Source organism: Arvicanthis niloticus, chromosome 7 (assembly GCF_011762505.2).
Source record: "Arvicanthis niloticus isolate mArvNil1 chromosome 7, mArvNil1.pat.X, whole genome shotgun sequence".
In the NCBI taxonomy this organism is placed as follows: domain Eukaryota; kingdom Metazoa; phylum Chordata; class Mammalia; order Rodentia; family Muridae; genus Arvicanthis; species Arvicanthis niloticus.
Genome location: NC_047664.1, coordinates 41,958,556 through 41,972,829, shown reverse-complemented (window position 1 = coordinate 41,972,829; position 14,274 = coordinate 41,958,556). Strand labels below are relative to the sequence as shown.

The window sequence follows — 14,274 nt, the reverse complement described above, 5'->3', positions numbered from 1 at the left end:
TGTGGTAAACAAACACATCGTGTCGCTCACCTCCTCCAGCACCAAGACTGGTCAGGTAACCCGAGTTTCTTAGGGTTTCTATTGTGTGATAAAACACAATGACCAAAAGCAGCTTGGGGTGGGAAAGGTTTATTTCAGCTTAGGGTTCCTGGGAATTGAACTCAGGATCTCTGGAAACGCAATCAGTGCTCTTAACCACTGAAGCCATCTCTCCAGCCTGAAGTTTGAAGTTTTTAACCTGGAGATTTGCTCATATCTAAATTGGGGCTATGGTTTGTCCAGGAATAAAATGCAGAACCTTTCACAAAATTAAATAAAATAACCAAAGTCTTTTTTAAAAGCTCAAAGCACCTCTGAAATATCCAAAAACCTTTTTAGAATATCCAAAGTCTTGCACCTGTCAGAATGGCTAAGAGCAGTAATACAAGTGACACCTCATGCTGCTAAGATTATGGAGCAAGGGGACCACTCTCCTCCATTGCTGGTGGAATTACAAACTTGTACAACCACTATGGAAATCAATATGGCAGTTCCTAGGAAAACTGGGGCTTCATCTATCCCAAGACCCAGTGCTGGTCTGTGTCCTGAACACTATCTGTAGAGATCTACAGAGCTCTGGCCAGAGTAAGGCAGCCAAAGAGTTGTGCTTTCCAAAGGGGAGGGGTAGTAGATCTTCCACAGCCACGGCTGCTCTGGAGCAGCGAGACTCTACATTGTGGGCCAGCATGAACAGGAAGAGGTAGTTGGATCTGGGAGAGCTGCTGAGTCCTATGTGGAGCCAGCAAAGGGGAAGAAGGGGGCTTGATTAGCCTGCTGGAGTGAACTCTCTTCCTCAAAAGTGTTACAGCACTTAAATGACAAGTGTTCTCAGACTTATCTTTGATGCAGTAACTCCTGTGCTTTATTCCTTCTGGACAGAGCCTTATATACATTTTGGGGAGAGTTGGGGTCTAAAAGCAGATGCCTTTTATTGCCTTGGTTTGAAATTTTAGCAATGCCTCATCTGCATGTGGAGGGGCTTCAGGCACTGCCCCTATGTGACTGATTGTCACAGTCCTCTCCATGGGGTGTCATGGTCACGTGTTCCAGGACAGAAAACTGGTTGGGTGTAACTTTTATTATTTCAAACTTTATTTTTAATGATGGTTATTAAATGCTTTCAGCTCCCTGTAGCCTATCACCCACCAGAGGTAGTGGAAAAGAAAGGATACAGGGAAAGTGGACCTGTTTAGAAAGGTTCTTTGGAGCAACTCCCATCTGTGCTGTGTGGAAATCAGCAGCTTAGTTCACTGGTCAGCAGGCAGCGGCAGCTTGATCCACTCGAAAACATTTCATGGATACACCAAATGTCCAGTTTGGTAGAGTTGGGTTAGCAACAGTGACATGACCTAGCAGCCTCAGCTCAAGTCAGCAGGAGGGACCAACAGGAATCCCCGGAGAAGTTCTCAACTGTGCCTCTCTCAGGAAAGCGAAGATCTGCAAAGACAGGAGACGCAAAGCATTGCACAGCTCGCTCTATACGCAAGCCTTGCTCTCTCTCAGTCACTCCTTAGAGTCCTATTTATGCCCTCCACGGCTCTTGCTTCAGCACTTGCCTTGCCTCAGCCCAAGTCCAATCAGCCTGAGTTTGTGGAAGCTGCGAGAAACCGCCAGAAGTGTTTTGGTGCATTTCTCTCTATAAAGTCCCAACAAATGCAGCTCACCTACACAATGTAAGGCCGACCAATACATGATGTTGTTAGAAAAGAATCCATTGCACTTCCTTTCACGGCTGGCTTTAGCAGAACATCCTCTCTCCTGTCTGCTTCAGCGAAATATTCCTTCATGAGTCAGCCTTAGCCTTTCACCTGTGTCCACTTTAACACAATGTTCCTTCACGTGTTTGCCCCAGCAAAACACCATCCAACTGACTTTCCAAAGAACCCTTACGTTTCCACTTCAGTCGGGAGTAAGTGAAACCTGCCATCCTCTGGTATGAGAGTACCAGGGCTTCTGTACCCACTACACCTAATCAAGTTTCCTGGCACAGTCCACTGCCCCAGAACCCAGCTATACCATTCTTGGTAGGATGCTCCATCCTACCACAAAGACACTTGTTCACCCACATCCGTAGTGACTTCATTCACAATGGCCAGAAACTTGAAACAACCAAGATGTCCCTCAACCAAAGAATGGATAAAGAAAATGTAATGTTTACACAAGGTAGTATTATTCAGCTGTTAAAAACAATGACATCATGAAATTTTTCAGGCAAATACATGGAATTAGAAAAACAAACTTTTCCTAGCTAAGGTAACCCAGACCCAGAAAGTCAAACATGGTATGTACTCACTTATCAGTGGATATTAGCTGTTAAGTTAATGACAGTCATGCTACAATCCACAGACCCAGGGAAGCTAAGTAACAAGGAGGCCTCTAAGGGAAATGCATGGATCTCCCCAAGAAGAGTAAATAGAATAGATTTTGTGGGTGGACTGGGTGTGGGTGGGAATGGGAACAGGAAAGGTTGGATGTAGAAGTGGGGAGGAATGGAGAGAGACTACTGGAATTGGAGAGCTTTGGGAGGCATGGTGAAAACCTCATGCAGTAGACACTCCCAGGACTCTACAAGAGTGACCCTAGTGAGGACTCTTAGTAATAGAGGATACAGACCATGAAACAGCCATGTAACCAGGTAACTTTCCAGTGGTGAGACTGGGACACCAGCCCAGCCTCAAACCTTCAATCTACAATCTATGCCACCTTCAAGATGGACGGGGACAATGGAAGCTCAGAACATGTGTATGTGACAACCAGTGCCTGGTCTAATCCGAGGCCCACATCATGAAAGGAAGACCATGCCTGACACTGCCTGGGTGCCCGGAAACCAGAGGCTGGATAGCCCAGAGACCTAGGATAGAAAAAAATCAATAAAATGATTCTTAATGATATTCTGCTATACTCAAAATCAATGCCTGACCCAATGATCACCAAAGAGGGAACAGATGCAGAGACCCAGAGCTGAACATTAGGTGGAAAATGGGCCCAAATTGGAGATCTCCAGAAAGCACCTCCCTCAGAGCTCAGGGAACCCCATAGAAGAGGGTGGGGAGAATTGTGGGATCCAGAGAGGTCAGGGACCCCAGGAGAACATGGCCTACAGAAAGAATCAACCAAGCAGGGCTCATAGGGGCTCACAGAGACTGCAGTGGTAACCGTGGCACTTGCATGAATCTACACTAGGTCCTCTGCAAATGTTATGGTTGATAGCTTGGTGGTTTTTGTGGGACTCCTAACAGTGGGAGTGGGGTGTCTCTGACTCTTTTGCCTGCTCTTGGGACCCTTTTCCTCCTACTGTGTTGTCTTACCCATCCCTAATACGAGGGTTTGTTGCTGGTCTTATTGGAACTTGTTATGCGGTGTTTGGTTGATATCCCTGGGAGGCCTGCTCTTTTCTGAAGGAGAACAGAGGAGTGGATCTGGGGAAGAGAGGGGGAGGTGGTGGTGGGTACTGTGAGGAGTGAAGGGAGGGAAAACTGTGATTAGGATATATTGTATGAGGCAAGATATTTTTTGTTTGTTTTACAACTCAGGAGAGTAAGGAGAGGGATGCCTGGCCTAAGAGAAGCCCTTGTCCAGTTCCTGCCCACATGACTTCACTCCCTGATCATGGCAGGAGACTACAACTCCTCAGGAGTCAGAAGGTTGCCACAGGAGGGGATTCCTGATCTCTAAGAAGCAGGTACACAACCCCAAACACAGAAGGGTAGTGGGAACAAAGCCTGTCTCCCAGTGTGGAGCTTGTGACCGCTGCAAGCTGATCTCTATGCAGCCAGGCATCTGCTGGACCCCAAGCTGCCCAACAGACCTTGAGCCCTGTCTAACGGGGACTTTTTAAAGGCTGCTTATCACATCACATCCCAAGTAGGCCCTGGGTACTCTCATAGGAACAGCTAATGTAAGAAAATATCCTTCTCCTGAAGCAGGGTTGGTCTGGCCCTGTCTTTCCTACAGGGCCTCTGTGGAACTGTAGAGAAAAATTATCTTTCAATTTGCAAGGGTGCCCTTCACTTGGGGAGCCTCTTGTTCTTTAATCCCAGGCTTACTTGGTTGGAGAGCAGCACGGCTCCTTACAGAATGTACAACCTTCTCCCAGCTCCTCTGATCCAGAGAGCAGCATAGAGTATCACTGCTCAGTGTCCTTAGTGATCCAGGTCCTAAGCAGACCCAGCTGTGAGCTGTGTCTGTCAACCAGCGCATAGCCCAGAAGCCCGCCTAATGATCCAGGGCTTGACCCATTTTCCCAAGGCATGTACTAATTCTTCCCTCCCATCTCTCACCCCCAGTGTCCCCAGTACTTGGCCATCACAGAGTCAGAATGAGTACCAGGCATTTGATGCACCCAAATGAAAACACCCACTCAGATCAACGGGCAATTTAATTTCTTTATTTTTTTTCACAAGCTTTGAATTCAGAAATAAGAGCCACCAACAAGTCATTTATTAAGTAAAAATGGAAGTGAATACAAAGGAAAACTGTACAAAACTTTAAAAATCTGACTGCCCTGCTTGACCTCCTCAGAGGGACAGAGACTCAGGCAGCCTGGGCAGAGCCATTACCGCACCATCCTCAAGGCCTGAGTGGGGTATCAGGACACCCCTTTCTGGGTGTGAGCCTGGCTGGGCCCAAAGCCCAAGGCTGGCTGGAAGAACACACAGACCAGAAACGACACTATGGCCAGTTACAGGTGCCACAGGGACCAGATTGTTGACACAGGACGTGGGTGGTGGAGCTCCGTGACCTTCCCTGCCATTCTGCATATTCACAGGTCTCAGTCAGGGTGGGGATGGGGACCACTTCTTTCTAGTGAAGACTCATGGGGAGCCGTCATTTTTAAGAGTTTGGAAATCTCCCCTATGGGCTAAGGTCTTGGCATCATGTCTATGTCGGTCCTCGACGATGTCCTTCAGCCGCGCTCAGACTTGCATACATAACTTACTAACATGCATCCTATCCTAGAACAGCTACAGGGCGCAAAGGAACCATCACTCAGAGGGTCATGGAGGAGTGGAGGGAACAGTATAGGACGATGCTAAACCTGGGGGTCACTATGAAGGGAAAATGGAGACACCATGCTCTGAGGTGGAGTCGGTGTGAACACATACTGTGGGCAAGGAACTTCCAGGCAAACACACCACACTAGTACCACTTCTTCCTAAGCAGAGAAGGAAAGAGCATCACTCAATCTCCCCTCCATCAGTACCAACTAAAACTGTGGGCTTCAAAAACACGGACAGGAAAAGGAATGGACATTTTCCCATAATCCTTCACTCTTGCATATCTGGCTCATCTGAGGTCAACCGAGGCTGGTGATGTTAGAGCGGCCACCAGGGGGTGCCACAATGCGGTGGCCTGTACGCCTTGGATTGTTGTCATCTATCTGGGCACCTGAAAGAGACAGAAGGTCAACAGTGTGTGGAATAAGACCTGTTTACATCACCTTGGCATGCTGATGCTGAGACTGCCCATCACTCCAACCCAACTTCAAGACCCTGTCCAGGTTCACTCTAGGAAGGGTCTCTGACCTGTAGACCTGCCTGACCTCTCCTGGGTACCTGCCAGTCCTGAGGTCCCTCTCCTATATCTCTGACCCCTGCATAGTTTGACCTTGAGAGAGAAAAGCACTTAGTGAGTTCCCACTGTGTGCAGGCAGACGTGATGCACTGGTGTGTGCTGAGAATACACAAATTGATAGTAGATATGTGTTCTACCCACAATTCAAAAATAAGGGTGCCGAGGCTCAGGCTGAATACCCTAAGGACACAGATATTAGGTTCAGAAGGCAGGAGTCACGCTCATACTGGCTTTCCCCTGAAGCCCACCCTCCTTCGCACAGTGTCCATTGCTCCAGTGGCTTCTGATGACTGTGTACATGCACACTACACAAGTCTGTGCCTGCGTGTGGACTGACTGGCTTCCCTTCTGACACTGACTTTACAGGGCCTGTTTGGGTGAGCCTTCAAGAACCTGGCACAGAGTACAGCTCTGGTGCCATTGTCAGCCATCTGTCTGTCTGTCTGTCTGTCTGTCTGTCTTCCTGGCCACCCAGGACTCAGCCTATACTTCATTCATTTCCCCTCATGCACCTTGCTTGCCAGGTAACTGACTAGACCATGAAGATGCCTGCTAGACTAACACACTGCACCTATGCGCCAGAGCAGTGTCCTGCCTTGGAAGTGGGCGAGGGTGAACTTTATAGCAATGCAGGAGAGTCAGCTATGCGGCTGGCAGCAGGAGTGGCATTTGGTAAATGTCCACAAAGCCCTGAGGGCAGCACTGTGAGCTTCAGAGGGGATGGAGGGCCCAGGTGGAGGGCAGGCCAGCCGAGGGCCCTAACACAGGCTTGCTATTACATGGCTATCCTTGATCTAAAGATTATTCTATCCACATTTAAGGATAGATCTACAGTATTTAGTTGTCTGACGGACCTAGAGAGCCAGTCTGCAAGCTCCTCCCAACACCGAAGGCAGCCTTCTGTGCACACCAGGCAGGATTCTAGGGTTGTGCTTGGAGTCTTTTTGTGCAATAACATTGGCTACTTTAACACCAGAATTGCACTCAGGTAACTATTCCAAGAAAGGATCATGAAAACTGAGGTTTCCTGGGGGTCCCTTGACCCAGAACCCACTGTCCATGCAGAGTGCCTCTCATCCTATGATTTAAACTATAACTACACCCTCTCTCAGCTACTGCCACCCTCTCTGTTGCTAGCCCATGCTTTTTTCTGGTATGACCCACTGACCTACTTTAGCCCACTGCCTGTTTTTACATAGCTCATGAGCTCATGTTCACGTTTTAAATGGTTCATGTCTTTAAAGGCTGTTGAATACAACAACCTAGACTTTAAACTGTGGAATTCAGCAAGTTCTTCGTTTTATCTGAAGCTGTCCAGTTATGCATCGTTCATCATCCAATCCCTAGGACCCTCCTACACTGGCTCTAACTAACTGGGTATTTCAATGACAGTACAATGCTCCCAGTGTGTGTGTGTGTGTGTGTGTGCCCTCGTGTGGCCATCTGGTGGAGTTGCAGGTATATGTCTTCAAGTTGGGACCTTATTCCTAATTGTTGTTGAGTCCTGAATCCTAGAATTTTGAAACTGAATTTTGTGAAACTTCAAACGATACCAGGAACACACCGTCATCATGTGAGGGTGACATAAAGTCCATATTGTGCTTCCTACACCAGGGTGCGGGTGTAGTTGAGGGCCAGGTACAGAGCATGTACCCAGGAGATGACAGGGCTCCTGCCTCATACCTACACCTGAGCTCCACACTTAGCTTCCTGGCATGGGAGTGGTAATGTCCCCTCTCCCACCCTACAGTGAGTAAGCCCAGGGCTGATTGGTGCTGAGGTCAAGAACCAACATGCTGTGCTGCTCCCTAGAAACACCTGCCTATGCTGTGCCTCAGGGGCACAGCAGGGGAGTGTGCCCATGTCTTCTGGCCTTCTCCACCTATGCCCAGAGCCATGTATCCCTTTCCACAGGAGCCTGGCTTCCATGAGACTACCTGATAAGCTGAAGTTGGACTGGTGGAGGTTCCTGATGGGTGGGGGTTGGTGTTTAGAAGGCGAGGATTTGGCAGAAGGAGCAGGAGCTGCATGTTTGGGTGTAGCTGGCACCTCATACACGGGGCCATCATACATGCCCCTGGAAACACTATGCAACCCGAAAACCTAAACAGAAAGAGAGGAGAGTCAGATTATCACTGCATCTGTGTTTCTTCCCTGACAACAAAGGGGCCTGAGGCCATCTAGCTGCACACCACACACATGCTCACATAAGCCACACTTGTGGACACATAGACATGTGCCCACACAGCACAGCGCAATATGGATGTACATTCTTACACACACACACACACACACACACACACACACACACACACACACACGTCAGTTTCATCTTCACAGAGTACATAGGGAGATGAGGAACTGGGGGCAGGTGACTGGTTAAAGGAGGGAGAGAGGGTGAGACAGGGAGGGCAAAGGAATCAAGGTGTTGGAAGACCTTCCCCATGGTGGCCACAAGAGGGCAGGCTGCCACCATCCAGAAGTGGAGAGGTTGTCTGCCATGGCACTGAAAGAAGCCCACCAGCCCAAGGCTAAGACAGGGATACCCTCTCCCTTCCTCCCACCCCCCGGAGCCTGCTGGAGATCCTGTACAGCCCAGAGAGCCTCAAAAATGTCCAAAGGAGATGACACTGGCTCCAGGCCTCAGAGAACAGCATGTATCCAGGGAACTGTATAAGGCCTTGAAGGGACCAGTAGTGTTAAGTGTCCTGACCCCCATTCCAGGCTCCTCCTCCAAATCAAGCAGGCTCAGCTTCCTCCAAAGGCACTGATCCCTGACTACCAAGGCCTCCAGTGACTTGTGCCCTTGTCACCCGGCTTCTCATGCCTCCCTTCAGTCACCACCCATCTCTTGACTCATGGTGGCCAAAGGCAGGCTCTGTGCCCCACTCCCAGCCTGGCTCCTGTCCACTGCCCAGGCATATGGGCAGGAAGCCCCAAGTATAGTAACCTGACTCCCTGATGCAAACTGATGATTTAGCATGGCCAGGTTCTTTCCCAGTGACAGTTAACTGTTCACCATAGGATTCAGCTGCAGACCAGGTCGGCCTACAGCCCAGCAAAGGATGTGAGGAGTGGGCATCCCAGCCATTTTGGTAACTGAGACCCCTGGCCCACAGTGCCTGTGATGTGTGTCTGTCTGGTACTGTCCCTTGTGGCAGAGGGACAGTTGACAGATGGGAGCAACTCTGTGTGGTCTGGGGCTGAGAGAAGGTGTCTGACTTCACTATTTAAATCAGAAGTAGTGCTACCCAATAATAAAGTACAAGAATTGAAATACACAAATGGGCATGCATCCACTCAAGTGCAAATATACATGTGCATGTGTGTACACCCAATATGCAAGACACACACCTGTATATATGCAGTCATGTACAGTACATAGAATGAATACACACATACATGCACAGCACACACAATAGGCACACACCCACACAAATGCATACACTGTATAATATACACAGTGGATAAATGAACATATACATACATGTGTGCACAATGCACAGTGGGCACACACATATGCATACATGTATAATATACATAATAAGCACATAATAGTCATAATATACAATGGATAAACAAACACATACAAATATGTGTGCACAGCACACATAGGCACACACATATGCATATGTGTATAAAACAAAAGCAACAGCAAAATGTTTACACATGTATGCATGCATGCATGCATGCACAGTACACACAATGGGTATGTGTACATGTGCATGTGTGTGCAATACATGCAGTGGCACACCTGTGTAGTACACAAAGCAGACATACATGTATACATGCACATAGAGACACGCAGGCAACATACACAGCTGGCCTTTCTGGCACAGTGTCACTTAGATTATGTAGATAATGAGTTCATATGGTAACAGGAGGGTCACATACAGGGGGGAGGGCTACAGTAAGGAGTCCAGAATTCCCTCCTCTGAGTCAGGACAGAGCTTGCTGGAGCCTCCCAAGGCCACAGCTCAAGGTCTTAGAAAAGAAGTAAATATCACCTGGCAGGAGGGGAGAGAGCTAGGCAGGTCAGCCGGGAGCCAGCCCTCGGATTGTGGGCTGTGTGTTCTTACTGTGGTGGATGGGTAACTAGGTAAGTCTTCCAAGGTCCTGAGCATCAAGTTCTAATCTGGGAAATAAGGCTCATGACCCTGCAGTGGGCGATGTGAGGAGCCGCCGAGATGTGCAAGGCAGAACCCCAAGTAGCTCATGCGCGCCCCTCTCACACACAGGTGCATCCGACACAGCATGCAAGGGCCTGCAACCTCCCTGGCCTTGTCTGGTCTCAGACGAACAAACAGGGACATACAGCCATGCTCATCAACCCTCCACAGGACAGAGCCCAGCTCCCAACAAAGGGGACGCCAGCTCAAGGGCCCTCCGTGCAGGAGCTCACCTTGCTCCTGATCCTGACGCGCTGGTAGAGGTGCTCTGGGAACGGCTTCCGAGGGATGAAGCGGCCCATGCCCTTGCTGACGTTGATGTTTCCATCCTCAAAGACAATCTTGCCCTGGCTGATGACCACCAGGGGGGAGCCATGGCACTCCATCCCCTCAAAGATGTTGTACTCCACAGTCTGTGAACGAAAAGAGCCCAGAGTTAACTTCTGTACCACACCCAAGGTTTCCCCTGCATCCACATGGCACACATATGGTGTTGTGTTACAAGTATTTTCCAGTGACTTTTTTCTCCTCTGTGTGGTAGTCTACCATGCACAACAGACAACGAACAGCACTTGTTGGAACTGAATGTTAACACTTACCCTGGGGCATCTAGGATGGAAGCTATGCTACTCTGTAGACGAGCACTATGTACTTGATTGTAACTCACATTTCTGTGACACTGTTATCTTTTGTGAGGGAGACCTTCCTAACTAAAGTACATGGGCTTCCCTAAAACACTTGTACACAGGTAAATCACACCGCAAGAAATGAGCCCAGGCTGCACTGCCAGGTGGAAGTCAAGGGACGTTGCACACTCAGTCTGAGCACAGGGCAAGACCATGCTGTTGCTGTCTTGTCTACTGAAAACACGACAGGGCCTGGGGGTGGCTCAGTGGGCAGCGTGCTTGCTGCCAAGCCTGATGACCTGAGTTCAATCTTTGAGACAAATGTGGTGGGTGGAAAGAACTCATTCCCTCAATATGTCCCTGACCTGCACATCCCCTCAGAGAGAGAGACATAGAAAGGGGGGGAAGGAGGGAGGGAGAGGGAGAAGAAGAAAGAGGGGGATGGGGTAGGGGAAGGGGGAGAAAGAGACACAAGACAGTAGAAGATTTGATTCAATAGTTAAAGCCTGCTGTCCTTGCAGAGGACCAGACTTGGGTTTCCAACACCCATAGCAGGCAGCTCACAGCCCTGGAACTCCAGTTCCAGAGGCTCCAACTCCCTCTTCTGGCATCTGCAGGCCCTACATTCATGTCTCCACAGTTAAACACATACATACGTGTAATTTTTAAAAAGTAAATTAAAATCTTAAAGAATACCAAGAAAGACAAGAGAACATCTAAAAGGCTGCATTAGGTTTGTTGCTCTGGAAGAGGAAACTCAACTCCAGTAGCCAACCACCACGATCCAGTGGCTTTTCACCTGTTCTTAATTGTGTTAGCTTTTTATCAATTATTTTAAAAGCGGGTCATGTGTGGCTGAAAACAATCAAGTGGTACAAAGGGTATCAAAGGCAGAGGCGCTCTCTACCTCCAACTGAGCAGAGTGCCTTAAAGATTTCTGATTCTCTCTCTCTCTCTCTCTCTCTCTCTCTCTCTCTCTCTCTCTCTCACACACACACACACACACACACACACACACACACACACTGGCCGCACATCATTCGAAGCCTAAGTCTGCCCATCCCAGATCCTGAGCATGATGTGAGGCTGAGAGCTCTTTAAAGTTTGCAGGCCGTTGAGCTGAGTCCCACCATGCACTTGGACTACCACTGATGTACATACACTATCCAACGTCAAACAAATGGGATATTTCTATGTTTTTTGCTAAAACACACTGTGTGTGCAGTCTGTATGTGTGATCATGTGGTGAAGAGGTGACACTAGGTTCCAGCTCTGGCAACACCAAGTCTCCCTAATGCTTTGACAGTATCACAGGTACACACTTTACACCCTGGAGTCGTCTCAGCACTTGCCCCTCTCCATGCTGTGACCTGCAGCTGTTAGTGAGATCAGGTCTCTTCCCCTAGGCAACACACACATCTGCACAACCTTCACTGTCTTGGTATTTATTAATCTAACAGTGTCTTGGTATTTATTAACCTTACAGTGTTTTCCCACCCTGCAAAGAAGCTATCCTTCCTTTGGCAAGAGGCAGATTCCTGCCAGCAGTTCTTGCCCTGAATTTTGTATCTCCTGCCATGCCATTTTCTTGGCTCTACAGACTATTTTTTGTCTACTTTTTCTGTAGCCAGGTCACACACAGAACAATCATTACCCCCTGCAGTTTCCAAAATTTACTCCATGATTTCTATTCAAACCTGTCATTTTTAAAAGGTATGCTGAGGACTAGAACGATGGCTGAGGGGTATAAGCACTGCCTGCTCTTCTGTAGGACACAGTGGCCAGAAATAGAGGTACCTGCCCTGTGTGCATGGCCAGAGAAAGTGGCAGATGGCAGGGAGCATGCTCACAAGACCATAGCAGCAGGCTAGCTGAGCCTGCTCAAAGCACCTCCCTGGAGTCTCTCCAGTGTGAGCTGCAGCCATGTGGCAAATTTGGAAAAACCTGAACCATTTTTTAGCCAGAAGCTTCCGAAATGATGCAACAGAACCGTCACCCACACAAACTAGGAGTGCCATGGGTGGGCTGGGACTTACTGATTTATGGCTTTTGGCTGTTATGGTCTTCATCTTATCTGGGTCCCAGATGACTACATCAGCATCAGAGCCCACAGCAATCCGACCTTTCCTTGGGTACAAGTTGAAGATCTTGGCTGCGTTGGTGCTGGTAACGGCTACAAACTGGTTCTCATCCATCTTGCCAGTAGCCTGAAATCAAGACCCATGCGTTGAGAAGAAAAGATAGGTACAGACCTGGGCCTTCCAACGGGGTCTTCACAGATAGACACCAGTTACCCTTGAGGAATTAAAGGAGCTGCAGAGAGCTGCTGACACCTTACAGGAGCCACAGGGTCCAGGAGACACCTTGGTTAGTAAAGTGTTCATGACATAAGCATGAGAATCTGAGTCCAATCTCCGGAACTGACAGAAAGAGACAGGTACAGCAGCATAGACCTGTAATCTTAGCATTGGGGAAGGGAAGACAGGAGGATCCCTTGGGCTCAGTGGGCAGCCAGCCCCATACCTACTTAGTGAGCTCTAGGCCAGAGAGGAACCCTGTCTCAAAAAATAAGGTGGGGAAGGGCTGGAGAGACATCTTGGAGGTGAGAAGCACTGGTTATGAACCGGGATTTGATTCCCAGCACCCACATGGTGGCTTTCAACAGTTTATAATTTCAATTCTACGGTCTCCAGGGCTGCCTGCTTACCTTCAAGGGCACCAGGCACTCATGTGGTACACAGACTTATATACAGCCAAAACATCCACAATACAAAATATAATAATTGAAAAAAATAAGTAAATAAGGCAGGGACCGGCAAGACGACTCAGAAAGTAAAGATGCCTACCACACAAATCTGATGATCTGAGTTCAATTCCTGGGTCCTGGTGGAACTGAGTCCCACAAGCTATCCTCTAAATTTCATACAATGCACCATGCCACACATGCACCCACAAGCATTCACACACATGCACACATGAAGATAGACACCCGAGATTTTTAGAGCCATTTCTGATGAGCTAAAACCCACATCCTTCTGCCACCCACTTTTCATCCTTCATTCTGGACTATGACATCAGGAAGTGAGACTCTGCCTCCTGGGACTAGTTCCCCATGAATCTTCTGTTCCCTTCTCTACTCTCAGGTAAGAAAGGAAGATTTCAGAGCCTCGAGACCATACCACTGCCCTGCATGGCCCAGGCAGGATACTTCTAGAATCTTCCGAAGGGGAAAAGGGTGGACTTACCACTGCCTTGTCCCAGACAACAGTCATCCGCTCTTCTATGCCATTGACACCCTCGGGGATCAGAGTGAAGTTGTCCTTGCCCACAGCCTTCTGAGCAGTACTGTAGGGACAGTGGCCACTACCTGTGACCTGCAAGTCTCCACTGGCAAGAGCAGAAAGAAGGCAGAATTACACTCACTGTAAACAGCAGACCCTGGCATGTGTCACCCAGCACAGGATTGGAAGTTTAAACACCAGTGGTTCTATGTTAGTTATGAAGGAGGCACTGGTCACTGGGAATTTTATCTCAGCATTTTTTTTTTTAGTTTTTTTCTAGTGTTCAAAATTAAACCCAGGGTCTAACACATGCTAGGCAAGTAGACTACCCAGCCCTATCTCAATAAACAATAAAATAGTCAGTCATCCAACATCAGTCTGTCAACTCAAAGTCTCCCATCTACAACCCAAGCCTCACATCTCCTCATATCACAAGAGAGTCACACACACACACACACACACACACACACACAGAGAGAGAGAGAGAGAGAGAGAGAGAGAGAGAGAGAGAGAGAGAGAGGGGCATGTGTCTCTTGGTATGAGGTTGCTGCAGCTGGGCCCTCTATACTGGGCTCATAGAACAAA

The 14,274-nt window shown here is 48.5% G+C and overlaps 1 protein-coding gene across 2 annotated transcripts in view; it reads right to left on the bottom strand.

The window, feature by feature from the left end:
- Nucleotides 1-4,406: 4,406 nt before the first annotated feature.
- Nucleotides 4,407-14,274, bottom strand: part of Crmp1 (collapsin response mediator protein 1) — a 49,233-nt gene continuing 39,365 nt past the window's right edge. For both annotated transcript variants that reach the window (XM_034509173.2, XM_034509174.2), the window contains exons 10-14: nucleotides 13,654-13,795; nucleotides 12,445-12,615; nucleotides 10,016-10,195; nucleotides 7,551-7,716; nucleotides 4,407-5,427 (exon numbers count right to left, since the gene is read on the bottom strand). In XM_034509173.2, the coding sequence (XP_034365064.1) occupies nucleotides 5,336-5,427; nucleotides 7,551-7,716; nucleotides 10,016-10,195; nucleotides 12,445-12,615; nucleotides 13,654-13,795 (751 nt within the window). In that variant the 3' untranslated portion in view covers nucleotides 4,407-5,335. The remainder of the gene's footprint in view (nucleotides 5,428-7,550; nucleotides 7,717-10,015; nucleotides 10,196-12,444; nucleotides 12,616-13,653; nucleotides 13,796-14,274) is intronic.